At 46.9% G+C, this 25906-nt stretch overlaps 2 protein-coding genes across 4 annotated transcripts; one reads left to right on the forward strand and one right to left on the reverse strand.

The window, feature by feature from the left end:
* The first annotated feature begins 559 nt into the window (after nucleotides 1-559).
* SART1 (spliceosome associated factor 1, recruiter of U4/U6.U5 tri-snRNP) lies at nucleotides 560-16779 on the forward strand. Its single transcript, XM_081842430.1, has 20 exons — nucleotides 560-971; nucleotides 3859-3913; nucleotides 4348-4403; nucleotides 5435-5561; nucleotides 6672-6777; nucleotides 7096-7173; nucleotides 7338-7437; nucleotides 8065-8210; nucleotides 8737-8943; nucleotides 9996-10117; nucleotides 10369-10532; nucleotides 11784-11914; nucleotides 12835-13005; nucleotides 13670-13780; nucleotides 14433-14520; nucleotides 14726-14816; nucleotides 15037-15172; nucleotides 15535-15624; nucleotides 15906-16027; nucleotides 16514-16779. The coding sequence occupies exons 1-20, from the start codon at nucleotides 611-613 to the stop codon at nucleotides 16530-16532; spliced, it is 2481 nt and encodes an 826-aa protein (XP_081698556.1). The 5' UTR covers nucleotides 560-610; the 3' UTR covers nucleotides 16533-16779.
* A 1210-nt stretch (nucleotides 16780-17989) lies between these two features.
* On the reverse strand, nucleotides 17990-24897 carry EIF1AD (eukaryotic translation initiation factor 1A domain containing). 3 transcript variants are annotated; one of them, XM_081841665.1, is made up of 7 exons: nucleotides 24792-24897; nucleotides 23684-23775; nucleotides 22481-22657; nucleotides 21015-21123; nucleotides 20566-20674; nucleotides 19613-19666; nucleotides 17990-18842 (listed from the first exon to the last, which is right to left on the reverse strand). In XM_081841665.1, the coding sequence occupies exons 3-7, from the start codon at nucleotides 22565-22567 to the stop codon at nucleotides 18698-18700; spliced, it is 504 nt and encodes a 167-aa protein (XP_081697791.1). In that variant the 5' UTR covers nucleotides 22568-22657; nucleotides 23684-23775; nucleotides 24792-24897; the 3' UTR covers nucleotides 17990-18697. The 3 variants fall into 3 exon arrangements, with proteins under 3 accessions (XP_081697791.1, XP_081697789.1, XP_081697790.1); XM_081841663.1 differs by having other exon boundaries at nucleotides 17990-18845; XM_081841664.1 differs by having other exon boundaries at nucleotides 17990-18845; nucleotides 24734-24882.
* Between the last annotated feature and the right edge of the window lie 1009 nt (nucleotides 24898-25906).

Genomic DNA, 25906 nt, shown 5'->3' on the forward strand with positions numbered 1-25906 from the left:
CAGCCTCCCATTTTAAATGTGGAGAAAAGATTATGGAGGATATTATGTTAAACACGCAAACAAGTAGCAGTTATACAAATTATGCTAGGGTCCCCCTTCTCCTTGTTAAGGCAGACAGAAAGATTTTAAAAGCCCCTTGAAGTTTGATTTAAAACAGTTGCCTTTTCTGGAATTTTCAGGCCACATATCAACAAAAAATTAAGATGGAGATAGTAGACAGGTTTCTGCAACACGCAATGAAGATTCGTGAATCCTGTGTTACACTAACTGAAGTGTTAGATGCAGGATATTTTTTTTTCTACTGAACCCTATTGAAATCTTGTACATATGCCAATAAAGGTTTGAGAATAGGGATATCAACAAATAATGATTTTTAAAACGCTGCTGTTAACAGCAAATGAATCCACACCTTCGCACCCGACTAAACAAGCCTTCTTGACCCATTTCCGGAACTCTCTGCTCTCGCCCAAAGCCAGCGCCGGATGCCTATTCACGGCGGCCCGGAAACACCGCGTTTAACCCGGAAGTGGAGCGCCGGTAACCAGGAAGTGCCACTCACCTGAGCCACTGGCTCGGAGAGACGCCATTTTCTCCGCGTCCAGCCGCGACCATGGGTTCGTCGAAGCGGCACCGGGAGCGGGGCGAGACCTCCGAAGAACCTCCGCCTCCTGCCTCTGGCACCGGTGGCACCGGGACCTCGTCGTCGTCCCGCCACCGCGAGCACAAGAAGCACAAGCATCGGAGTAGCGGCGGCGGCGGCAGCAACAACGGGAGCGAGCGGCGGAGCAAGCGGAGCCGGAGCCGGGGCGAGCGGAGCAGCCGGCGGAGCGGCGGGGATGAGGCCGCCACCGCTACCGCCTCCTCTTCCCGGGGAAGCCGTGCTGCTGCTAGCGGGAGCCAGGAAGGCGAGGTGGGGAGGCGGATCAAGCGGGAGAAGCGCGACGAAGGATATGAAGCCGCCCAAAGCTCAGGTGGGGGAATGTGGGCAAAGGGAAGGCGGGGGGGGGGGTCCGGCCCCCCGATACTCAACGGCAACGGGGTTTTTTATTGTCATTAGTTGTTAAATGTGTTGGTCGCTTCTTCCCTGTCCCGCACTAAGGTAACTGAAAGTGACTTGAAATACATGAAGGATCATATACATTAAAAAAACCACAGCCCAAACAAACAAAATATAAAAGAGGCATCTTGTTTTTAAAAAGGCAGGATGGAAACATCTCACCTGCCCACTCAAAGCCACTGTAGATAATTGAAAGCCAAATGCCTGGGTTAAAATGGATTGTATTCACATGGTGCCCGAAGATATGTAGTGATGTTACCAGACGAGCCCCCCCCCCCAGCATTTCACAAATGGGGAGCCACCACTGGAAAGGCCCTGTTCTCATGCTGTCGCCCACCACACTTCCCAACAAGTAGATTAATGAAAAGGGGCCTCAGGTGATGGTTGAAGGGTCCATTTGGGGACCTTATATGCCATTCCTGGGGTGGAGGGGTATATATCTGAGCAGCCAAATAATGAGATTCAAATGAACCAGTTTCCTTTACACAAGGGGTGCCCTAATAATATTATTTTATAATAATTTATTAGTTATTCCCCGCCCATCTGGCCAGGTCTCCCCAGCCACTCTGGGCAGCTCCCAACAGACTATTAAAAATACGATAAAACATCAAACTTAAAAAACTTCCCTAAACAGGGCTGCCTTCAGCTGTCTCCTAAAAGTCTGAAAGTTGTTTATTTCCTTGACATCTGACGGGAAGGTGTTCCACAGGGCGGGCGCCACTATCAAGAAGGCCCTCTGCCTGGTTCCCTGTAACCTCACTTCTCTCAGTGAGGGAACTGCCAGAAGTCCCTTGCAGCTGGACCTTGGTGTCCGGGCTGAATGATGGGGGTGGAGACGCTCCTTCAGGTATACTGGGCCGAAGTTCAAAGTGGTGTACACCAAATGATGTCAAATTCCTGCTCACATCAACCCCTGCCAATGGTCACGAACTGTGTGAACTGTAGCCTAATAACATCTGGATACCACCATGAGGGCTGTCACTGCTTTACACCCTGGGAAAGGGTGGGTCAGGGGAGGAAGAGTAAGGCTGGAATCCTACTCATCTTTATCTGGGAGTAAATGCCACCAAATTCAGTGAGAAAAGACTTTAGCTCTGTGGTAGAGCAGATGTGGCCCTCCAGATGTTTGGGTCCCCAACTCCCATTGGCCTGGTGGTATTGTAGTCCAAATCAACCAGGTTGGTGAAGGCTGCAATACAGTTTTCTGTATTCCTTTGTTCCAGCAGAGCCCACACCTTACAGATTCCAACACTTCACTGGTAGAAAATAGGAATGTGCTTGGATCACCAAGCATCTCTTCCCTAGCTTCTTCCCTTCCCTAGTTACACACAATTAAAGGCTCTTCACTCCCTGTCAATACGTACCAAGTGAAGTGATTCTAATCCACAAAAACTAATAAGGATAATGTGCTTGTTAACCTCTATATGTGTCACAAAACCCTTGTGTTTGTTGCAGCAGACTTTATATGGCTTCTTCCTTGGAAGTCTGTACGCAATACAGTATTTACTTTGCAATAACCCAGTCCTCAACTGATTTAAAAGCCAGGGGAGTGGGGGTTTAGGCCTTAGAAAAACATGGCACATTATCAGTTATTGGAGATGTACCTTGAGTATTAATTGGGTCCCCAAGTCTGAATCCCTGGAAAGCCGCTGCTATTCAGTACAAGATGGACCGGTGGCCTGACCTGGCAAAAGGCAGCCTCCTGTGTTGTGGGCTAAAACTGATGTCATCTTTGATTATGGCTGCCTGGCGCTTATGGAAGTTGTAGTCCAAAATGTCTGGAGGACACCAGGTTGGGGAGCGCTATTTTATATCAATTCTGTGTTCTTGTAGATATATATCATGAGAATTATTGTGCTTTGGGTAATGCTTAATGATCAGGAAAGAGAATGACATGTTAGGTGCCCCTGTGTGCATTTGCATGGCTGTAAGAGGTGTCCCCTGACATTGAATTCAGGCAGACTGTGAGCCTGGATAGGGTCAGAGTGCCTGGATAGGATCAGAGTGCTCCAGTTGTTAGTCACCAGCCCTGCTTCATTTTCTTAAATATGTTAAATGTTGTTTTATTGTGAGCTGCATTGAACCTGTGAGGCCATTTTAAAAATACACACACACTTGTCAGTCAGCTGACATCACTGGAATGGAAGGGGACATCAGCTGATGGAGGTGGGGTTTGATTCTATGTTGGTTGTGAGCACAAGGCATGTACAGTGAAAGCCTTTTTGCAAACCGCTCCATGCTTGGGAGGTTCAAAGGGTAATGTAGTGTTGCTTGCAAAATGGCTTTCAAACAGCCCCACACTGTTCTTTGAAGACCTGACCACCTGGGCTTCAAAGCACTGTGTCACTATGTTGTTGTTGTTGTTGTGTCACTATGTTGTTGTTGTTGTTGTTGTTGTTGTTGTTGTTGTTGTGTCACTATGTTGTTGTTGTTGTTGTTGTTGTTGTTGTTTCACCTTGGTGCTGCTAGTGCAGCGGTTTGGCTTCACCCCCAAAGGTGCACTTCATTATCTCTCGAGGCAAATGGATGCCAACAACAAAAGTAGTTATATTTATAAATCACCCTTCATCCAAGGATCACAAGGCGATTTAAAATATAGAAACACAAAAAGACATAATGTAATAGCAAACTAAACAATAACTCCCCACCCACCACGCCATGTAAATCCCATCCTGACTGCCTTGAAGAAGGTTGGAATCTTTAAACATGGTGGGAGAAATGCAAGAACGCTCATAGCTTGGACTAAATATTTTTTTCCTCTTTAACTAACCAAACTTCTCTCTGTCTTTATTCCCAAACAGTTGTCGGTCCAAAGTCTAGCTCGGGAGATGCTTCCCTCAGCATTGAGGAGACAAAGTGAGTGTGACAGAGTCTGATGTCTTTCTGTATCCCTGTAGTTTTGAAAATGCCTCCTGCTGCGATCTTTTGACAGCTGGCTCTTGTGCGGGGCTGACTAATTAAAACTGGTGCATTTAAGAGGTGCTAACTCGGATTAAAATACGCGACTGGATTTGATAAGGGATACCAGCTGAAGGGAAGGAGGGAAGTCACAAGCTCGGCAGAGCAAAAAGGTTTATATGTTGATTAATGTACTGTAAGAATGATTGTGTAAAGAAAATAATAAAAAATTATTGAAGAAAAAAAAGAGAGAGCTGCTAACTTGGAGCTGGGCAGAAAACTCCCCAGAGTGATCTCTGAGAAGCAGGAAGTTGCTGCTTAGGCAATGGAGCCATTGTGACTTGTAGTGATTTGCTGAGCAGGGTTTGATATTTCTGCCTTTCTCTCAACAGCAAGCTTCGGGCTAAACTTGGGCTGAAGCCTTTGGAGATCAATTCTGTCAAAAAGGGTGAGTGATTCAGGCTTCTGTGCCACTTGGCTTCAATGCCTCTGACTCCATTCAGAGAATAGCCCTTGGTGTTCTTCTGCTGCTGCACCTGCCAGGATTCTTGCCTCCCCCCTGCTGGCTGCTGAAGCAAGAGGAAGCATGGCCTGCTGGTTAAAGGGGAACAATAGCCCACGCGCTGTGGCTCTATTGGTTGCCCAGGCTTCTCACAGGTCCTAGTGTAGTGTAGTGGTTAGTGTGTCAGAGTAGGACCTGGGAGGCCAGAGTTCAAATCCCCGCTCAGCCATGAAGCTCACTGGGTGACCTTGGGCCAGTCACCGTCTCTCAGCCTAACCTCCCTCGCAAGGTGGTTGTGAGGATAAGATGAGGAGGGGGAGAACCATGAACACATCATTGAACTTTTTTGAAGAAAAAGGTGGGATAGAAATGCAATAAATAAATAGCTGAGCAAATAGGGTGGGGTGGGGAGGCTGTGGGGAGTGCTGAAGGTCCTCTCTGTCCCCCTGCCTTCATAGCCAACCTCCTAGCCTGCCTTTCTCAGAAATAAAACAAGGTGAAAGTAAAAGATGGTTGATCAATGCTTGTGGGGCTGGTGCTTGGGGGATTTTCTCTGCCTCCTTAGTTGCTGTCTAGGGCCTAGATCCGGCGGTGGGGTGGGGGATCTGTACCTGGAACCAGACAAAGGGAGTCTTTCCCTGTTTGTCCTGCCAGTGCTTTTGATACCATGGTCTCCTTAAGGGATGTGACTTGGAGGCTCCATTTTAAGGTGGTTCTCGTCTTCCTTGAAGAGCCAGTACATTCTGAAGTGGTGCAATTTACCATCTCAGGGTCGAGTAAGCCTTAGCTACTGGGGGCTCAGAACTTGGGTACTGCTGCGAACCCAGTGGACTCTTGTAAGAAGAGGTTTCCTCCATCCTAGTCCAGTTATCTATTTTTAAAAAGAGATGACTGAGGAGCTCTCCTGTTTCTAAGGCAGCCACCTTCTCATCCTCCATGGCTCTTTGATAACCTCAGTTTTTTTTTCCGCCCTGCAGAAACTGGCAGCAAGGAGGACCCTGTGGCAGCTGAGGTCATCAACCCAATAGTGTTGAAGCAGCGAGAGGAGATCCGGGAGAAGCTTGCTGCTGCCAAGGAAAAGAGGCTCCTGAACCAGAAACTAGGGTACCATTTCCATTTTCAGCTGCTCCATCTAAATCAAAGATGTAACAGTGTGTGTGTGTGTGTATGACTTCAAGTCCCATCATATTGGCCAGGGCTGCTGGGAGCTGGAGTCCCACAGCCTTTGGAGGGCACCATTTTGGCCTACCTGGTTATTCTGCCCTCAGTTTTTTCTGGTGAGGGATATCTCTGCTTTTGTTTGGAAAGGGACATCTCCTTTGAGGCACTGACCTGAATCTCCTACTCTGATCCACTTGCAGGTCAGGTTTCCAGCTTGGCTGACTCCTTACTCCAGTGGTTGGCAATTTCATCATTTAATCTGCTTTTCTGAGTTATTTAGTTGTTTAATATATTTGTATCCTGCTTTAACTGGAAATTACTTGATGGCAACTTATTAACTAACAACTTTTAAAACTAATGCAAAAATAATTAACAGTTAGCCAACTGTTAGAAGAATTGTATCTATATAATGCTAATACATAAAATCAACAGTACTAGCATTTTACAAACACACAAAATCCCAAATGAATACGATGAACCACCTGTTTTAAAAAAAAAGTTTCACTGAGGAGTCTTTCTGAGATCAAGCAGCAGATTGATAGCTTCTAGTTCCTCAGGAAAAGTTCTTCATCAGATTCCAGCTTGAATCAGTAAGTCCTTCTGTGGTGTTGTTTGATGGCTGCAGTACTTCAAACTTGCCATGTCATTTAAAAAAAATTAATAATCAATGGCTTCTTATTACTAACTGTGGTTCTTGTTACTGAACTGAAGTCATTTTGGGGGCTTATGAAATGAAGACTGTTTTTCAGGCAGATTATATTTTATACAGAAATGCAGTTGGTAACAATAAAGAAGGTCTCTGCCTAGCACTTAAAGGAAAGTTGGCTGGGTTTTCACTCTGTTCTAGGTTTGTGAAGTCCCCTAGCTGACTTAGCTCATTGTTAAGCTTTAATCTTTTCTTAACGCCACATTCCTCCAAGTCCTCCTCTTGCACTCCTGTTCCACCCTGTCTTTGGTGAAAACTTAGGGTCTCATTCAAATCTTTGGGGTGACTGGGGAATCCTTGGGGTGATCATCTTTGAGCAGGGTGTTCTTCTGGTTTCCTGCCCTCAGGAAGATCAAGTCGCTTGGCGAAGATGACCCCTGGCTCGATGACACCGCTGCCTGGATTGAAAGAAGTCGGAAGCTGCAGCTGGAGAAGGATATGGCTGAGAAGAGGGTTGGTATTGCCCCTTTGAGACCCTGGAGAGCTGACTGTACTTTGACAGGAGGAGGGGGCGGGGAGCCTGTTATACCATTCAATGCCTGTGCCATACTTAAGGAAATTTGGCAGACAGTATTCTGTCCTGCCCTCCTGGCATGGTGGAGAGAGGGAGCCAGTTCACCTGTACTGAATGCTAACTGCTTTCCTCCATACATTTGCTTTGCCCAAACCACTGGACATGTACTTCCCCTACCTCTACACCTTCCTTTCCTCTCAGTGTCTCCTATCTAGAGCTGTACTCCATTTTTTGTATTCTTTCCTGCCTTACAACAGGCCAAGCTCTTGGAAGAGATGGATCAGGAGTTTGGCGTCAGCAGCCTCGTGGAGGAGGAATTCGGGCAAAATAAGAAGGTGAGGAGAGCAATCCCACAAGCTCACAGACATGAGTTGGGTTTATGTCCCAACAGAGCATGCTATCAAAGGGATAGAATCTTCAGTTATAATAATAGAATTGTAGGAAACATGATGATTGCCTTAGCTGTTCTGATGCCTGCTTTTAATACTCTTTCCTGCAGGTGAGCTACAGCTCACGGGATTTGAAGGGTCTGACAGTAGAGCACACCATTGATTCCTTCCAGGAAGGGAAGACGGTCATCCTGACGCTCAAGGACAAAGGTGGGGGGATAGAGCTTGCAACACTCTTGGCATGTCCTTTTGGCTTTTCCACCCAGTGACCAGGTTGCAGGCTGCAACTCTTGCTCCCACACTTGTACACATGCAGTCACATACGTATGTGTGCTATCTGTGACTCTGTCTCTCCCTCCCTCCCCCCCCCCCTCATGCAAGGACACAGACACACTCTCAGCATTTCCATCTCTCCCTACCCAACCTCTGGGGTGCATGGAAACGGGGGGGAATTCAACATCCACACCCTGTTCTAGGGGGTTCTCCTGACCTTCCCCCAAGCCAATTTCAGGAGGGGGAAGCCCTGTTGAGCTAGCAGAAGTCCATTTGAGATTTATTCTACATATTCACTCTGTTCAAAGTAAAAGGCGTTTCCACCGTTCTGCGTTTTCCCCTTGCCCAGCCTGCCAGAGATGGACCTTTGGGGTCTTTCCAATGGGAGGAGATCTCTGAACGGGCATCAGTAAAGAGCATGGCGAGCAAGTCCTTATGTACAAGGGGAGGGTCTAGGTCGGCATCCAATGAGACAGGGTTCGGGTTCAACAATTGGTCAGTAGCATTAGAAAGAGTTGTGTTGTGAAGCGGCTGACTTCACGCTGACTGCCAGCTTCCTTTTAGGAGTCTTGGAGGAGGAGGGCGGCGATGTGCTGGTGAACGTCAACATAGTGGACAACGAGAAAGCCAAGAAGAACGTGGAGCTGCGCAAGAAGAAGCCAGAATACAAGCCCTATGAGGAAGAGGAGAGCGTGGACGACATGGTGCTCGTAAGGGAGCTTCCTTGTTTTGTTGTTTATGGGAGGGAACCAGGCAGAATATACATAATACAGCATTGGAATAGAAAAATAGGTGTGGCATGGCAGCAGTGGATAGAGCTGCCCCTTAGCTGCTTTGGGCTGCAGCAGCCCCAGACAGCACAACTGTATGGGACCTGGAAGCCCAAAGCATACAGAGGGCACCAGGTTTGGGTACAGATATATATTTCCCTCCCTCTGTAGTAGCTCAGGTTGCCCAAGGAGAGGAATGGATGGTTTATATAGGGCAGCCTTTTCCTTCCTCCTGAGCATCTACAGCCACAGCCGTATATCAGGATGAAGGGGTCAGGCTCGAGTGTTGGGAGGAAGTGACTTGCTGGCAGACGTGGGAGATTTCAAGTGTTGCTGCTCTTAAGCCTCCTGGCAAGTCCCTCGGCTTTGCCCACCAGCCCCTTCTTGTTCCATGCCCCCGGAGCTCCTCTCCCATTGGTGAGTCCCCCTCCTCTCCTCTGATCCCTTCTTTTCTCTCTCTCCCCAGTACAAGCACAAGAGTGTCCTGTCCAAGTACGATGAAGAGATCGAAGGGGAGAAGAAGAAGTCCTTCAAGCTGGACTCTGTGGGGATGGCGGACGGGTCTTGGGAGCGGGAGCTGCAACAGATCCGGGACAGCCTACACAACCGGGCTCAGACCCTGGATGTGCCGGGCCTCCGCCTGGCTTCAGAGTACTTCTCGCCAGAGGAGATGGTAAGGCAGGGATCCTCTATCCTCATGTGGTTCTTGGGCATTTCTTGAGGGTTTTTGTCTACAGCTCTTAGTCCTAGGAACTTAGGCTGGAGGAAAGAGCAGGTGTCCTGGACCCTGGAAGATTAGAGGCAAGGGGGAAAGTTCCTGTTGTGAGAAAAGTCAAGAGGGGGAAAGGGAGGTCTCGACAGGCTGTCAGCAGCAGGGCACAAGAATGGAGGAACACCAGGAAGCCTTTGGAGTGGGGAGGTCTCCTCTCCAGAGTCTCCTTCCCTTAGCTCTGACCTTTGCAGTGGGAAAGGATGAATGAATGGTTTGTTGCAGTCAGAAAGTGCAAATGTATCCTCCATTTCTGGACACCAGCCCATAGAATTGTAGAGTTGGAAGAGACCCAAAGTTTCTCCACTGCAGTGCAGGAATCACAGCTAAAGAATCCCTGACAGATGGCCACCCAACCTCTGCTTAAAAGCCTTTGGAGGTAGCCACTCCTATTGCCAAACATCTCTTACCATCAGAAAGTTCTTCCTAATGTTTAGTCAGTATCCCCTTCAAATCTGTTGGTTTGGGTCCTTCCCTCCAGAGACACAGAAAGCAAGCTTGTTCCATGCGAAAGGCCTTCAGATATTTGAAAATGGCTATCCTATCTCCTCTCGTTCTCCTCTGCTCCAGGCTAAACATCCCTAGCTCCCTCAACCATTCCTCATAAGGTGTTGTTTCCAGGCCCTTGATCATCTTGGTCACCCCACCTCTGTACATGTTCCAAGCTTTGCATTCAACTGCATCAAATATTCACTTCCATATAAATGGCCTGTCTTCCTCCACACCATGTGGCAAACTCCTTTCCTAAGGAAACTGAGCTTTTTCCACTTGGGGGCTTAGCCCAGAATTCAAGATGGGAATGCCAGAAGCATGTTGGGCCCAAGGACTTCGCTTTATAGCCTTGAGTAGCAGAAGGCCTTTGGGGTGGGAGAGTCTTGTATGAGAGCAGGAGGGTAGGCCTGCAGTTCTCCCAGAGGCCTGGGCTTGCTTTTTGATGCTTCTGCTCCTTGCCACAGAACGTCACTTTCAAGAAGACAAAGCGACGGGTGAAGAAGATCCGCAAGAAGGAGAAGCCAGTGAAGGCCGACGATCTCCTGCCGCTGAGCAGCATGGACAGCGAGAGGGACTTTGGCTCCAGGTAACAGGGGCAGAATGGGGCTGGCTGAGCAGGGGAGGGGCTGCAGAAGTCTTTTGTGGCTCTTGAGTGCTGCTTCCCACCTCGCGTGTTACCTCAGTTGGTGAGCAGGCAGGGGGTTTATCCCTCCTAGACCCCTCTGCCCAAGAAGTGTCTCTGTGCTAGGTCCGGGGTGCCACAGCTTGTGATTGCATCACCTCTGGGGCAGAGAACTGCTTCCTGTGCTCAATGTCTCCCCTGCAATGGCTCTCTAGGGCTCGTGGCCGGGGGAGGAGGAGGAAGACTGCCGTGGTGGAGGAAGAGGAGGAGGAGGAGGATGGTGAGGGCTACACGGAATATGCCAGGAATGGAGCTTCAGAGCAGTTGCCCCAGTCAGACGACATTCGGGTAGAGAGAATGGAGATCAGCAGTGAAGATGGTGAGTCTGCTTGGGGATCATTGAGTGGCCGAAAGAGAGGGGGGTTAGAGGCATTCTCAAAGGAAAGTGCATAAGATTGGCTGAAGGTGTCTTGTGTTTTATTTTCTTCATTTTAGACCTGTGGTGTTTTTTTACACAATTGAAAAAACCTCTGTACAGTTATACCTTGGTTTTCGAACAGCTTAGTTCTCAAACATTTTGGCTCCCGAATGCTTCTGCGACTTCTGATTGGCTGCAGGAGCTTCCTGCAGCCAATCAGAAGCCGCACTTTGGTTTTCGAACATTGTGGAAGTCGAATGAACTTCCAGAATGGATTCTGTTTGACTTCCAATGGTGTCTGGGTTGATTTACAACAGGGATGGAGAACCTGTTTCAGGTAGAGGGCCACATTCCCTTGGCCTTATCTGCCCCATAAACTGGCTCTGGCATAGCCTGCGTTAATCTTACTCCCTTCAGAGGTTTTGGATTACCAGCTACAGTTAGCCCCGGCCAACACAGTTTTGCTGATGGGAGTAATTTTATAAGCTATCTTGTTATATATTATTTTATGTATTGTTACTTTTCTGTTATTTTTATTTATTATAGTCTAATAATGATTTGTTGCAATTGTTGAGAGTGAATTTTGGTTTAATTATAATTTTCGGATACTGTACCTTGAAAGTCCATCTTATTATGCAGGCTACTCCCCATTTACGTGGGGGCTGCATCTGTGGCACCGCACAGCCTGCCCCATTCTGCCCCTGCTCCATTCCTCCCCCCCCCCCGCCCCGCCAGCCTTGCCCCCTTGCAGTGGCCAAAATGGCACAGACATTAGTGGTTCACGCGCAAATGGGGAGTTGCCTGTATTCTAAATGGATTATTGAATACTACGTTATTTGATAGGTTATTGTAAAATCATTCCCCCCCCCCCCATTATGACTTATTTGCATTGGGTTGGGTTGTTCTAGGATGTGTGGTCTTTCTTTTTACATTTTGTTTCAACAGGCTTGTAAACTGTGTTGTGTATAACAGCAGTGTAGAAAGGTGGCATACAAATTGAAAGTGAAATGAAAATGAAAGGGGGAGTTAGTAGTACAAAATATTTGGAGGGTGCGAGGTTGGGGGAAGGCTGAACCTAGAAACTTGGGGGTGAGGGTTAAAGGCATGGTCCATTGGGAGGCAGATCTTTCTGAGTGCAAGGGTGGGGAATCCAGGGTGAAACACTGTGGAAATAAGACCTTTTCACACCTTTTCTCCCCCTCTTTCTGACAGAAGACGCTCTCGCAGGCCCTGACTCTCCTGCTGCCCTGGAGGAGGATGAGGCGGAACTGGAGCTGCAGAAGCAGCTGGAAAAGGGGCGGAAGCTGCGGCAGATCCAGCAGCTGAAGGACAGTGGGGAAAAGGTGAGGAAGCGGAGGGGATCCAGCTGCCACAGAGGCTGACCTTGTAAAGCGGCAAGAGTTTCTCCTTGACACCTCAAGGGCAAGGAGAAGTGCAGATGCCATGGGGCCTGGGTAGCCACCCAATATACCTCTGCATCAGCTTCTGAGACCATCTCCTGAAGGTCATTGTTTTGTTTTGTTTTTAAAAAACAAAACATAATTTCAGAACAAACACAAAAAATAGATAGAAAAAAACCAGAATGTATTTGGAACTCAGAAACCTCAGTCCTGCTGCTGCCCCCTTTGCTAGAGGGCTTAATGCTGCCAGAACATCCAAAGCATACTAATTTTACTTTACTGGGGAGCTTTTAATGTTTGATGTATTGTGTATTCTCTTACATTCTGCTGGAAGCTGCCAAGTGGCTGGGGGCAACCCAGTCTGATGGGCAGGGTACAAGTAATAAGTTGTTATTGTTGTTGTTGTTGTTGTTAGGATTCAATGCATGTATATAACTATCAGGCCAAACAGATTTGTGCTTGATTGGAAGCAGTGTATTGTTTATTTTGTATATTTGTGGCTTTTACGTGCCACCTTTTTCTCCAAGGAGCTTATTGTGGTGTATGTGTTTTTCCCCTTCCTCTTGTAATCCCCACAACAACCCTACAAGGTAGGGTAGGCCGTGAGGCAGTGACTGAGCTCAAGGTCAACCAGTGAGCTTTATTGCCAAGTGTGGATCCCTGGTCGCCCAGGTCCTGGTCGGACACTAACCACTGCACCATAGTCACATAATTCCGTAAAGGTGTTCAGTGTCCCCACAAATGGATCTCACTTTCTTTGACCCCTAAGTACTCCCCCATTTTCCAGACAGCCTCCTGGAGGCCTTTGGACCCTAGCTAGCTCTTCAGTGTTACTAACCCTCCCCTGCCTATCAACTTTTCAGGTCATAGAAATAGTGAAGAAGCTGGAGACCAGCCGAAGCCAAGAGGACGACGATGAGCTGGAGCGGAAGGGGGCCATAGTCTTCAACGCCACCTCCGAGTTCTGCCGCACACTTGGCGAGATCCCTACCTACGGGCTGGCCGGCAACCGCGAGGACCAGGAAGAGCTCATGGTAATAAGCCCCTAAGGGATGCTGGCCTGATTGTTCAGTACAGATGAGACCCAAGTGGAATTGCTAACCAGCACCCCCCTCCCAGTATTGTGTTCCAAGGAGCAGCTGTCTGATGTAGCCATGGCTCTTCACACACTGCAGCGTTAATTTCTGGAACTCACTGCTGCAATATAGTTTTCATTTATTCCATAAAATGTACGCACTGCTTGATTGTAAAAAAAGGAGGCAGGGGAATCCTCAAAGGAGTTTACAAGTATGTAGAATGCGGAAATGTGGTCTAACGTGGTTTTAGTTCATTGCTGGTTTTCATTATTATTTCAGTGTTTTAAATAGCTCTGTTTAACTGTTTTTACAGGTATTGTTATGTTCTCTTTGTAACTGCTTTGTTTTTTAACAACCAAACGGTATATACATTTTATGAAATTAAATAAATTAAAGTGTGAGGGAAGACCATAACATGGGAAGTTGCCTTAGAGTGAGTCCATCTAGTCCTGTCCACACTGATCGCCAGCAGCTCTTCAGGATTTCTCCTGGGGGAGGGGTCTCTCTTCCAGCTCTACCTAGAGATGCCATTGGGGTTTTGTCCTTTCTGCATGCCGAGCAGTTGCTCTTCCTCTGGCTTGTAACACAGTCTCCTCCTCCTCCTCCCTTTATCCCCTCTCAGGATTTTGAGCGAGATGACGAGAGGTCAGCAAACGGGGGCTCAGACTCAGACGGGGAGGAGAACATCGGCTGGAGCACTGTCAACCTGGACGAGGAGAAACAGCAGCAGGATGTGAGTTTGCCTTTTATGTGTGTGTGTGGGGGGGGGTGTTCCAGGCTGGTGCGCTAAGATTCCTTGGCAGCCACTTTAGGACTGGCACCCCTTCCCCTTCTTGCCAGCAGCGGCAGTGAGCCCAGAGGCCTTGACAAGATATTGAATATAAAATCTCCAACCCAGTTCATGAATTTAAAGAAAAGCTAGATATGAAACCATAGAACCACTGGCAGTAACCGTGTACACCATCCTGTAGGGGTAACAAAACATTGGGGTTTAGATATATAATACATTATAATTCCTGATACAGCCAGAACGTTTCTAAGCTTCCAGTGCAGATGTAGCTACCAAGTGTGTAATGTGCAGTTGTCCATCAGCTTAGAAGTTCAGCGACTACTTCCTGAAGTTATTGATCTGTATACAACTGAGGATCAGGCAAGAGGAATTTCCCTGTGGGCTCCAAATCAAAGGAGAGAACAGCAAACAGTGCATGGTGTCTTCAGTCAGAATCCACTAAGATATACATTTCCTTTCTGTAACTGGGATTCCAAGGGATCTCCCACCCAAATGTGCTGAAGGCATCTGCTGGAGTCTAAATTCCAGTGGGTCAGTACAGGTGGGGTGAACTGAGCATGATTCCCCCTCCCCCCCTTTTTTTTTTGTTATGCAGTTCTCAGCATCCTCCACCACCATCTTGGACGAGGAGCCCATTGTGAACCGGGGCCTGGCGGCTGCTCTTATGCTCTGCCAAAACAAAGGTAAGGCCGGTGGGTGTGTGTGTAGGGTGAGGGGTTGGCCAGAGCCTTCCTGCCACCTGCAGGCCTGTGTGTAGGTCAGCCTTCCTTTGGTCTAGAGAAGGGGGCTCCATCTGCATTTTGTGTCCGCTGGCACTCTTCCTCCAAGAGGGCTGCATGAGTAGGATATTGCAAGTCCATTTTCTTTCTCTCTCCTCCTCCTCACTAGGCTTGCTGGAGACTACCGTACAGAAGGTGGCAAGAGTGAAGGCACCCAATAAGTCGCTGCCATCGGCAGTCTACTGCATTGAGGACAAAATGTGAGTGGCTTAGTGGGTGGGGGAAGGAGCTCCTGGCTCTCCAGTGCCAAATCAGGTAGACAGGGATGCTTCAAAGGGTGGAGGTGGGACATCCCTGGAACCAGATAGCCTGGGGTAGGAAATTTCTAGACGTGGCTAAACCAGCAGAGCTGAAGACTCTGTATTTGCCAGGCCGGACCAGTGTGGTTAAGGCTGCTCTGTTCCCTCCTCCTCCTTACAGGGCCATTGATGACAAATACAGCCGGCGTGAAGAATACCGGGGCTTCACTCAGGACTTCAAGGAGAAAGACGGTTACAAGCCAGATGTGAAAATAGAATATGTAGATGAGACTGGGCGCAAACTCACACCCAAAGAGGTACTAATACGAGGCAGGGCTATCATCCCTCTTCTGGTATGATAGGTGGCTTATATTATGGTATACTATGCATATGGTATAATAATACCAAGCAAGGCAGTTTTAACGGAGCAGCTTCCTCACTTCCAGGAGGGAGTAACTGGTTCTCAATAGGGCAGCTGCCTGATAAAAGAATTTTTTGTGTGTTGGCTGGTTAGTGAAAGCTGCTGTCCAAAACATTGGGGGGGGGCCTGGTTGGGCAAGGCTGGCTCAGTCTCAACTAATAGGCATCTGTGGTCCTAGTTCTCAGCCTTGGTCTGCTTGAGGTGCAGCAGCCAACCCAGCTGAAGCTGTTTAACCCTCCGGTCTTCTTCTTGCTCCAGGCGTTCCGACAGCTCTCTCACCGCTTCCACGGGAAGGGTTCTGGGAAGATGAAGACTGAGCGGCGCATGAAGAAACTAGACGAGGAGGCGGTGAGTGAAGGGAGAGGGAGGCACTGGCCAGTTCCAGTAGCGTGGAGGATCTGAGACCATCCCACTTGCCTGTTCCCCAAAATGATTCGTCTATTCAGAGCCTGCTGAAGTGTGGCACCCATTTCCCCTTTTAGGAGGGGTAGCTTTTGACCAGCCATTGAAATGTGCCTCTTTACATTAGTGTGTGAGACATCGACTAGGGTGAGGAATTGTGCAGAGGGCAGGAGTACAGGGATGGTGAGGGAAGTGGTCCTGATTGGATCTGTCTCCTCTTCCTCCAGCTCTTGAAAAAGATGAGCTCCAGCGACACCCCTCTGGGCACGGTGGCTTTGCTGCAGGAGAAGCAGAAGGCCCAGAAGACTCCTTACATCGTGCTCAGTGGCAGCGGGAAGAGCATGAATGCGTAAGGAATTGCAGGGGAAGGGGAGGGGATGTCTTGGGGCTGGTGTGAGAGAGACAGGGCTGCCAGATGGGGGTCCTTCCTGCTAAGGAGAAGGGAGGCAGCCTTCTCTGTGGGCGACTCTGCAGCTGACTGTTTGGCTTACCTGTCTGCCTTGATAAAGTCCTGAAAATATCTCCACAAGTCACTCTCAAGCAGCCAGTCCTCACAAAAGTTTGCCGATCACATCTGCAGAGAGTGGGGCAGTACTAAATGCTCATGGTGTGCTGTGCACCCTAAGCCATCTGTACAAGGAAGCGTGTGGCTGAGGCTTGAAGCAGATGGATTCTGGCTTCGTAGCTGCTGTTTCCACCCCTTTCATTTTCCCTACTAGGGGAGAGGAGCTAAGAGCTTCTCCATTCTCTGGAGGAGTGGGCAGGTGGCGTCTCTCTTGCTTGCTGCATCCAGGCCTTTTGCTAACTTATTATTCTCTCTCTTCCCCCTCCACAGAAACACCATCACCAAATAAAGGTCTTTGCTTTCTGCATCGGAGAGAAATGCTTGCTCAGGATTCTGCGGAGCAGTACTGTGGTCGGGGTCCCCGCAGAGCTCCTAGGTCCATTGCTTCCTGAAGGAAACGTGTTCATCATGTCCCTTCCCCACTTTGAAATATGGGGAGGGGTGTATATAGTTGTGGAGCTGAGTTTTTAGCACCATTTTTTTTGTATCTATATATGTGAAACCAAATAGTTTAAGTAAAAGTAACTGCTTCCTCACTAATTGTTGAGCCTCTTCCTTCTACTGAACAAGAGTTTAAAATGTTGTGTTTGGTGGCTGATGAAACGGGGAGCACACACTGGGCTACATATAATCTTCCCCTCTATCACTTCAGATTGCAGCTAAGAGGCTCATGGGACTGACGGCTCCTTGCGCATTCCCTACATATAGAAAATTGGCTTAGTCAGGGAATGTCCAGTAAGCCTCCACTTGAAATGGTACAAACTTCAGCAACTTTGGTTCCATCTAAAGCTGCTTGGCAGCAGAGGGCAGGAGAACAAGGGGGCCTGCTTTGCATGCAGAAAACCTTCAGGTTCTCTCCCAAGCAGGACTGAGAAAGAGCTGCCATTTAGTGTAGAGCAGCCTTTGTCCACCTGCTGCTCTGCAACTCTTGGACTGCAAGTCCCATCATGCTATGCTGTGTGGGGCTGACAGGAATAATAGTCCCATCAATATCTGAATGCACCAGGTTCGTGAAGGCTGGTGTACACTCTAAGGAGGCCTTGTGTTCCTCTGTAATGTTGGTAGACTCGAGTTCCCATCATCCAAAGCTACATAATCCCCATCCCCAAGTGTGGTCATACAGGGAATGTATAGGGGCATTATGATAGTGGCAGTTTGTTTCATTTCCTAATGATCTCCAACACACAGTTCACACTTTTCACAGCCGCTGCTTGATTAACAAGTTCAAGTTATCCACCTCAAGCCCCACATCTCTTTGCTGGTCAGTCACTGCCTGCTCAGACCTTATTAGCATTGCATTTCTTTATTTTGAACCATCTTTAACATTTTATTACCCAGCCACCGTTCAAAGAGATCATTTCAGAGCTTTCTGCAACCCCTCCTTTGTTTTAACCACCCCAGACAGTTTGGCGTCATCAGCAAACCTTGCCGCTACTATTTACGTCTGATTCCCTTCCTAAGAAAGTCTTTCAGGCATGGGGTGCTGCCCTGCATCATTTGCCTTGAAGGCAGTTGGACAGAATGCAGCTTCTCTACAGTCGCCCTTTCCTCACACAGTAAATCATTTAATCCCCTTGTCTAAAGGTCCAACTGTCCTCCTAGCTGCTTTCCTGTATTTACATGGTTTAAGAACTTCACAGAAAGCCATTTGCACAGTTTTTTAAAAGATGAACCTTCCCCTCCTCCCTCTGCTTTAGCAAGCTCACACAAAGGCCCCACTTGCAAACAAGAGTGTTCTCACCCCAGTCTCTCTTTAAAGTTTATTGAAACACTTGTTGAATATTATAATACAAAAGAGAAGTTGTCCCTCACTGTGGGTGTCCCCTTGCCTCTCAAGAGCCAAATCTAGCAAATATGAAGGAGGAGAAATAGAAGGCACGGTGATTTGAGCCATTTGAGGAATGGCTTTGGTGCAGAGAATTTGGGTAGAAAGCACTGAGATCATCCCCAATACCATCTAATTCAGCACCTGCCTACTAAATACGACTTGCTCTTGGGTGCTCCAATTGTGTGCTGGCCATCTCTTAATGTAGGCCAGCCCACTTTTAGAAGGGAGTGCCACTTCAAAATGATCAATATATCTTGAAGCTTGTGGCCTATTGCAAAACTGCTATCTGGCATGCCAGGCAGTGTCTGGGTTTGGGACATACACATTGTATGAAATAAGGCAAAGGGAGAAAGGGAAAGAGGCCTGGAATACAGTAGAGGCATCTGGTCAAGACAGGGTCAAAGTTCCTCAAGGAATGAGCTATAGCTGCTGCTAACAGGCTGAGCAAATTTTTGGTTGTTGTTGTTGCCTGCAACACAGCAGCTCCAAAATGCTCCTGCAAGTACAAGCTCCCCTCCAGAAAAAGGGGACAAACAGCTAACCCTATTAGACAAGAGGATGGGGTTTGAGGCAATGCCCCTTTTCTCTGAGCAAAGTTATGGAAGCCCCCAGGCTGGCTTGACCTGTCACTTCTCTTCCTCATCTGAGTCGCTGCTGTCTTCACTCTCCAGGTAGCTGTAGTTCACCCTGTTTGTATTCACAAATAAGTCTGCATCATCGTCCTCGGAGTCTTCCTCCCCCGCAGAACGTGGTGGGCTTTGTGGCCCATCCCTGCTAAAGGAAGACAGACAGAAGGCGCTCTTAGTGTAAACTTCTCTCTAATTATTATTACTTCAATTATCTGCCCTTCATGCAGTTTATAACAATTAAAACACAACATTAGAAGCAAAGTAGGACTACTAACAGCTGGCCTCATGGCTACAACATCCAGCCTAATTTCTGTACTTTTATAACTTGTCCTTGCCTCCCCTTTTTCTTGCTTTGTGTAATTGTGTAGCCTGTTGTGGGTAACATCTCTGTCAAAATGCAACAGACGTCCATGATCCGCACTTTCCAGAAGCAGCTGAAGACATTTTTGTCCCAACAGGCTTTCTCAGCTGGATAAATGCGTCTCTGCCACGTGTCCACTTGCTAGGGTTTTAATCTTGTTTTAAATGTATAGTTGTACCTTGGAAGTTCCCGAACTTTTGACTCCTGAATGTCACAAATCCTGAAGTGACTGTTCCGGTTTGCGAACTATTTCTGGAAGCTGAATGTCTGACAGGGCTTCCATGACTTCTGATTGGCTGTAGGAGCTTCCTGCAGCCAATCAGAAGCCACACTGGACTTCCGGAACGGATTCCGTTTAACTTCCAAGGTATGACTGTATATGTTGTTCTTTATTTATCTTATGTGGTGGTTTAGAAGGCAATAAATTGTAATAATTAATAATAATTCTTAATCACAACAACAACACCTTAGAGGTGAGAGACAGGAGGTCCCTGAAGTGCTCTCCCACCCTCCACACAAACACATCGCAGGAGTCCCATTCCCAAACTCACCTGTCTTTAGCACTGCTCTGAGCTCCTGCCACACCACCCAAGAAGGCCTCAGGCCTGCAGAAAGAAACAGGAGAGAGAAGGGCAGCCTGGGATATTGGCAGCTTAGTAGTTTGGAGGGTACATTTGAGCCTACAAAGGGATGGCCCCAAGACAAAGGTGGGAGCTGCAGAAGAGATGGGTCATTCCCCTTACATAAAACTAGTCAGGAAAATGTATCACACCAGCAGCCTGGACATACCCTTCACCCAGCCTTGGTGCACTGGGGTGGTTTAGACTCCCAACTCCCATCGGCCAATCAGGCCCAAAGTCAGGGATGATAGGAATTGTAATCCAAAATATTAGGAAAGCACCAGGTTGCGGAGGAGGCTGGCCTAGCAGACTTAAGGGGTGTTATCAGTAGCTTTCCTTGTCAGTAGCAACTTTCCTACTACAGTGGTACCTCGGGTTACATATGCTTCAGGTTATAGACTCCACTAACCCAGAAATATTACCTCGGGTTAAGAACTTTGCTTCAGGACGAGAACAGAAATTGTGCAGTGGTGGTGCAGCGGCAGCAGGAGGCCCCATTAGCTAAAGTGAAGAATGGTTAAGAACGGACCTCGGGAACGAATTAAGTACTTAACCCGAGGTACCACTGTACTGCTGGAGGGAAGAGAGCTGGGTGGCAATAAACCTATCAGCAACTGTGTAAGTTTTTTGGGGGCATCCAAATTAATACCCACAGACACCCCCTGGCACCCTACAAGACCTCCTACCCCTTCCAGTTTCTATCTTTTGTCGTTGTTTGAGCAGTGCTAAAGACAGGTGTCGTTGTTTGGCTGGGAGCGAGGGGGGAGTGTTGATTCCTGCTTCTCAAATCTGGGTTGTGTTTTTGAGGGGGTAGGTTGTTGAAGGTTTAACTCTATTTTGGTTGCAGGGATTCTGAGTGCCACCAGTGGGTATTTGGTCCTTACCAGTATCCTTCCTTTTTCAAGTAGCGAACATGGTCCTTGTAGAGGACAAAACTAATCTCAGCTTTCACTTTCTCCCCTTCTTCTATGGGATCTACCAGCAGGAAGTCACCTGGGAGGGGAGAAAAAGATAAGTGTGTGTCTATGTAAGCCCACAGCTTATGCACATTTACCTTGTGCATATTCAGCTTTATGTGCATGGCCAAAAATTTAAAAGGGGGAGAGGTTCTAGGGAAAACGACACTAGCAATCCCACCTGCCACCGAACTCAATAGGCTTGGACTATGTGGAAGGTTGGCTTTAGCCGTGATCTGCAGAATGTAACCCTTGTCTAAGTTCTGGGCTTACTGTATATATTGCAGAGAGACACAAACTTGCAGGAACTGGAAAGGAGGAGGAGGAGGACACAATTTCCATCACTTGCTATAAGGACAGCAGCCTTTGCCACTCACCTCTCTTGATCCAGATATTCTTGCGGAATTTGGTGGGCATGCTCACAAGGAACCGCGTCCCTTCAGATGTCTCCACCTCATGGAGATTGTTGCCAGGGGTCCCCACCACCTGGAGGAAACAGGCAAAACAAACAGCAACCACACTGTAAAGTTGTGCTGGGGTTTGTACCCACAAACAGCAACCATCATTGTAAGTCCATGAAAAGGGCCCTTTCTGTTCAACTGGCTTGAAACCCACCCCCTCCGCTTTCCTCTCCTGCAGAGGAGGAAGAGCCAAACCTCTTTTGAACCGTCCAGCTATAGACAAGATGAACAGAGGGAGGCAATGGAATCATAGAACTGTAGCTTTGGAGGGGACACAAAGGATTATCTAGTACAATCTCCTGCAAAAAGCTGCCCCAGATCAATATTCAGGGTTAACGCAGATCTAAGACAGCCCTCCCCAACCGCCAGATGTTTTGGACTACGAATCCTGTGATTCCCAGCAAGCTCAGCTGAGAGCAGTTGTCCAAAGCAGCTGTACTAACTGGAGCTTGCTGAGAGGTGTGGTCCAAAACAACCAGAAGGCCTTTTCCAACACTGGAAAAGGTACTATGATGCATATATGGTGGAATTATTTAAACATCAAACAATTTTGGGAAACAATATATAATGAAATGAAAAAAAATGTTCAGATATTCATTTAGGAAAACACCAGAAGGTTTTCTATTGGGAATAGTACCAGGAAGTCTAAAGGAAGAAGATAAGACATATTTATACGCAACAGTAGCCGCAAGGTTATTGATTGCGAAAAATTGGAAAAGTGGTATTATACCAACAAAAATGGAGTGGCTTGCCAAATTATTGGCGTATTACAATATATCCAAAACAATGGGAGAAATTGGAAGGATCTCAAAAGAGAAGATAGCCAGGGACTGGAAGGTGTTTAAAGGATACTTGCAAAACCATATTGAAAAATCAGAACTCCTATTAGAATAAACAAGTTCCGTTTTAAATACTGAAATACTAAATAAGATGGATAACAATGTGTAACAGAAAAAGAAGCATGAAATTTGGTTAAAGGTGTGTGAAAGAAAGTAATAGAAGTGGAAAGAAATTGCAATTGAGTAGATTGGAAGTCTAACACAAAGGTGGGGTAAGGGGTGGTGGATGATGATGGGAAAAGGAATTATCTGTGGGATTGAGTGTAGGTATGCTTGAACTTTTTTAAGGATTGTATGCTTGTATATTCTCAATATGTGTGTATTAATGCTGAATTATTTTAATAATAAAAACTTTTCAAAAAACAAAACAACCAGAAGGCACTAGCATGAGGAATGATGATGTACAACAACCAAGTCTACAGCTGTCTTGGGTGGAACACAGCTGCTAGAAACAGCACTGCAAAATCAGGACAGAAAATGAGCAATGACATCTGGAAGCCCATGGCCAGTCCAGGCTGGAGATGCACAGTGGGGAGGCCTCACCCGGACAATCTGCTGCCTCTCTGAAGGCACCACATACTCTTCTAGGACTTCTTTCACCACATGCTTGCGTTTTGTGGCTTGGGACATGCTGTTCTGTTAGCCCTGGGGAACCGTGTCTCTGCTGGGGGCTGGGTGATGCAAGGAGCCGTTTGCAGAATACGTCCACGTTCTAGGAGGCTGCCCAAAATAAAGTGAATTGAATAATGAATGGAAGAGCATCACAAGTGCTTTAGCAGTGGAAATATCAACTAGGACAGGTGGAGCACTGCATGGGGCTGGGAGATAATGGAAGCCAGGTCCAATTGCTCCTCATTTTTAATTCATTCAGTTTAAATATTGCTTCTCACTACTGGAAGGAGTTGCAAAGCGTTTTACAGGGACAATGGCATGCAAAATATACCAGGAGTAGCCAATGCAGTGGCCTTCAAATGTTCCTAGACTACAACTTCCATAAGCTCATTCCAGTATGGCCAGCAGTGAGGGGAGTTGTAGTCCAAAACATTGGGGCACTAGGTTGCTTGCTCCTGAAATATACAATTTTAAAAATCAGAATGAAAAATCTATGATAAAAGTGTTCATCCTGTTCTGCCTGCACCAGGAATAGAGGTCTTCCTCAACATCGCAGGGAGAGGCCAATGGAGATAAACAAAGAATAGTGGGGGAAACTCATTCTTTGAATTCCTCTCTGGGTGGGAGAGGAACGGGGGGTCTAGCTAAATTGTATAATTTGGTATATTAATAGTTGGTTTAATAATTGTATTAATTGGATAAAACTGACATTGTTATAATGAGGCTGTTATTGGAACAATATTGAGGGGGAAAATATTGGGGGGGGGAGTGTTCATCCCAAAAAATCATGCACCATAAGATAGCCAGCCCACCCACATTACGAACAGCTATAAAAAATAAAAGAGCAAGCACCGAGGAGAATAAAAGCATCTTCCTCTGGTATCAGAATGACAATGTCAGTGCACGTGAGCTTCCCTGGGGAGAGAATTCCACGATCAGGGGGACCAGAGAAAAGGCCTGTTCTCTCACTCCACCCTCCTGCCCACAACTCTTGGAAGGCCTGCCAGATAACCCACAGGTTTAAAACATAAGAATGGATGGGACCAAAGTAGCTCCATAGGAATTCGCTTTTGTTCAGTGATGGGGAAAAGTTCTTTGTATCGGGACGGGGGTGAGGGTCCACAGAAAACTGACCTGTTTCCAACAACAGCCAACGTCGTCCAAGTTCAAGGGCTGTGGATCCAGTGCTGATTTCACTCTCTGGTACATTCACAGTTCTGGAAGAGCTTGAAGGGTGTGTGTGGAGAGATGTAATAATAGTAAGTCATCATATGCAAGGACAGTCTCAGGGGATCAGAGGTATACTGCTTTTGAACATGGATGTTCTGCCACTGAGAACTGCCATTGATCCTTCATAGATTTATCTACTCTGTTACAATTACTGCCTTGCTGGATCTGAAGAAAAGATTCATCTGGTTCAAACTTCCTCAACCTGGCGCCCTCCAGATGTTATGGGCTACAACTCCCATCAGCCCCAGATACATGGAGTTGTAGTCCAAAACATCTGGAGGACACAAAGCATTGGAGTTTTTGGGGAGTTCATGTGTGATTTATTCCAACATCCTCTATCCCACAATGAGTTCCACAGTCTAACTATGTGCTGTGTGAAGAAGTCCTTCCTTTTATTTCATCCAATATGCAGCTTTATTGAATGTCCCCGAGTCCTAGTGTTAGAAGAGAGGGAGAGAAGCTTTTCCTTATCCACTTTCTCCATGCCATGAAGAATTTTACACACTTCTATCATGTTGCCACTTACCTGCCTTTTCTCTAAACAGAGACGTCCCATATCTCAAGGTCTGGGATACTCCTCATCTGGCACCCCTTGCTGGGAGTAAACTAGTTGAATTCCACTCATAGAGCTTACTTAGCACTTTGGTGCTCTATATTTCAGCACTCAATGCGCTTCCTGTGTTAACTCTTAAAGTCTTAAATTATTGTTTGTTGGTTTTTCTTATTGATCATTCTAATGGGGGGGCGGAGGGTTTTTTTTATTTTTATTTTTATTTTATTTTTTTGCAGACCGCTTTCGTTTGTTTGTTTCTTTTACAATCAAGCCGCGTATAAATTTTATGAAATAAATAAATAAAAACTCGGCAAGCACCACGACAGCCCTGTGAGGTAGGACCGGCCCACCCCCCGCCCTTAGGAAGGCAGTATCGGGCTCTCATCTGTTTTTGAACCTACCCTTTCAAAACGTCCTGTGCCCCCAAACCTGCAGCCCAGCCCTCCGTTTGGTCGATACCTGCTTAAGAACTGGCGCCTTCTCGTCCCCTCCGAAGCGTGAGAAGCGAGAACTTCCTACTTCCGACTGCCCTGGACTTGACTTCCGGGTGCGCCCCGCTTTTCCTTCCCGGAGTGCTGCGGTTAAAAACTTCCCCATCTCCGAGGAAAGCTGCCCTAATTGGACTATATATCACGGAGATAACAGCACTGCGGGTGCAGCCACTACAGAATTGACTTGTCAATGACTTGTGATATCAGCCTTGCTGATTTGTACAGGAGAGGGCGAAAGAGAAACACGGATTAGATCACCGAATGACCGGAAGAATCAGAAATCAGGAAGACCAAAATTTTAATAAGGAATGGGGAAAATTTATAATTTGTCTTAAAAACCATTGTAAACAGTTAAAACCGTTAGTAGGACTGGGATAACACTTGTAGTTTAATGGTGAATTTTGGACATAATGGAGATGTAAAATATTTGGATTATCATAAAAGATGCAGGAGGAAATGATTAACCATAGGACCCACAAAGAGGAGGAAGGAAGTCCAGGAGATTCTTTGGAATCTTGTTTTTATGTTGTATATTGGATATGTGATTGTACAACTTTGATCTGAAAACCAAATAAATGTTTTTAAAAAAGAAAAAAGCACCAAATAAAACAAACAAAAGAAAAATAACCCAAAGTATCTGTTTTGTCCTAAATAACCTCTCCAAAGAGAAACTTGAGTGATTGCGGGGGGAATATGTTGGTACAGATCTGGTCATGTTTGAAAAGAGGGGGAACTAGGCATAGAATTGTAGAGTTGGAAGGGACCCTGAGGGTTGTCTGGTCCAACCCACTGCAATACAGGAATCTCAACATACAATTCCATGTGGCATTGCATCAGATTTTCAGACAAAGTCACTTCTCAAATTCTTCCCGTCCATCTTTTCACTCAAAGGTTGCCTGGTGTTTTCCACTGAAAGGCTACAGTATTTCCATACAAGCTGCTGCTAATAACACCACAACTAACTCATTATGTGCTCCTAATGTTTCCAAAGCTGAAGCAGAATTGGAGCACAATCCCATCACATGTGCAAGAGAGCCAACAGTGCCACCATCTATCCAATATAGGGTGAGACTGAGTTGTTAA

This window comes from Podarcis erhardii, assembly GCF_964252035.2.
Source record: "Podarcis erhardii genome assembly, chromosome: 15".
Taxonomy (NCBI): Eukaryota; Metazoa; Chordata; class Lepidosauria; order Squamata; family Lacertidae; genus Podarcis; species Podarcis erhardii.